Here is a 2,075-nt window from a genome sequence, read left to right on the forward strand (position 1 = left end):
TGGCCACCCGGCACTCTGTCCTTCTATAGAGCCTCCTCTGACACACTGACCCACCTGATCACATTCACCTCCACATTCACTGAGCCCCTCTATCCAGCGTTTAGGGTTGATTATGAATCCTCAGTGTCCCTGAAATAATAACTGGACACACACACACACACACACACACACACACACACACACACACACACACACACACACACACACACACACACACACACTGACACACACTGACACACACTGACACACACACACACACTGGACACACACACTGGACACACACTGGACACACACTGGACACACACACTGGACACACACTGGACACACACACTGGACACACACACTGGACACACACACTGGACACACACACTGGACACACACACTGGACACACACACTGGACACACACACATCGAACACACACACATCGAACACACACACTGGACACACACACACTGGACACACACACACCGGACACACACACACACATCGAACACACACACACACATCGAACACACACACACACATCGAACACACACACACACACATCGAACACACACACACACACATCGAACACACACACACATCGAACACACACACACATCGAACACACACACACATCGAACACACACACACATCGAACACACACACACATCGAACACACACACACATCGAACACACACACACATCGAACACACACACACATCGAACACACACACACATCGAACACACACACACACTGGACACACACACACACACACTGGACACACACACACACATTCACACACACACACAGCGGACACACACACACAGCGGACACACACTCTGACACACGCACACACACAGTGTGATTTTATGATGTGTTTTTCTGTTTGTGTTTGTACCACAGGAGGTTGGTGGGACCTTATTTAGGGAGGACAGGCTTGTAATGGCTGGAGTGGAATAAGTGGAATGGTATCAAACACGTGGTTTCCATGTGTTCCATTTCATTCACTCTGTTCCAGACATTATTATGAGCCGTCCTCCCCTCAGCAGCCTCCTCTGGTATGTACTGTCCTGTATGTGAGAGAGACCCAACAAGGAATTACAATGTATGTATTACTTTTAATACCTGCAAATGGCAAATAAACTACTGGAACTCCTTATGAATGTCTGCAGCCGACAAGAGGTGAAAATATTACCGGAATATTCTGCAAAATGTTGATGAAGACGTCACTCAATCCACCCAAAACAACATGCAGTCTTTCCACAAGACTCCCATGAAGTTATAGTGTGACGTTATGAGTCGACGTTAAAGTAACATTCTCACAACATACTGCACTTGTTTTATCCTGTTTTAGATGTATCCTCTGTTTAAACATTTAAACTCTTACAATAACACCGTTAAAATACCAATGTGATCATTTCTTGTCTTTTATGTTGGAAAAACAAATTGTACAATTATATGTGGACATACGCTCCATAGTTGTACAAGTATACATGGTTATATTGTACTTTTCATAATAAAACATACTTGAAACAAGAAAAAGCATGTTAATTGTGAAAACAATTTCATTATTGATTTTACATTGCTTCTCCCTGTCTCATGTTGTAACGGCTGTCGTGGATGACCAAAACGCAGACGAGATATATATGCTCATTTTTGTATTTAATTAGAACAAAATCAACAACCCACAAACCCCAGGTGAAAACACACTCCTAATATATGACTCCCAATCAGGAACAACGACATACAGCTGTTCCTGATCGGGAGCCACACAGACTAACAAAGAAACAGAACAACTAGATAAACCATAGAAAACCAACTGTCACAAAATCCTTCGTGCTGTTGAAAGGAGGACCAAGGCGCAGCGGGAATATGGATGCTCATATTTTAATTTTAAAAAAAGGAGTAAAGCATCCACTGAAAAAACAATAAACACAACAGGGACAGTCTTACAGGCATACAAAAACGCAGTGCAAGAACAACCACCAATAACCCCAAAGAAAAACACACACACCTATATAGGACTTCCAATCAACGGCAACTCAACACACCTGCCTTCAATTGGAAGTCCCAATCAACAATACAAACATT

The 2,075-nt window shown here is 43.1% G+C and overlaps 1 protein-coding gene across 1 annotated transcript in view; it reads left to right on the plus strand.

Moving 5' to 3' along the window:
- The window catches only part of LOC145875728 (NLR family CARD domain-containing protein 3-like), a gene marked incomplete at its 5' end in the record, with an annotated part of 26,603 nt that extends 25,074 nt beyond the window's left edge, over window positions 1–1,529 (plus strand). The window contains one exon of the mRNA XM_082971553.1: window positions 1–1,529. This exon is cut by the window's left edge and continues 392 nt beyond it. Within this exon, the coding sequence (XP_082827679.1) occupies window positions 1–138 (138 nt within the window).
- Between the last annotated feature and the right edge of the window lie 546 nt (window positions 1,530–2,075).

This window comes from Salmo salar, unplaced genomic scaffold (genome assembly GCF_965601325.2).
Source record: "Salmo salar unplaced genomic scaffold, fSalSal1 ptg000322l, whole genome shotgun sequence".
NCBI classification, from domain to species: domain Eukaryota; kingdom Metazoa; phylum Chordata; class Actinopteri; order Salmoniformes; family Salmonidae; genus Salmo; species Salmo salar.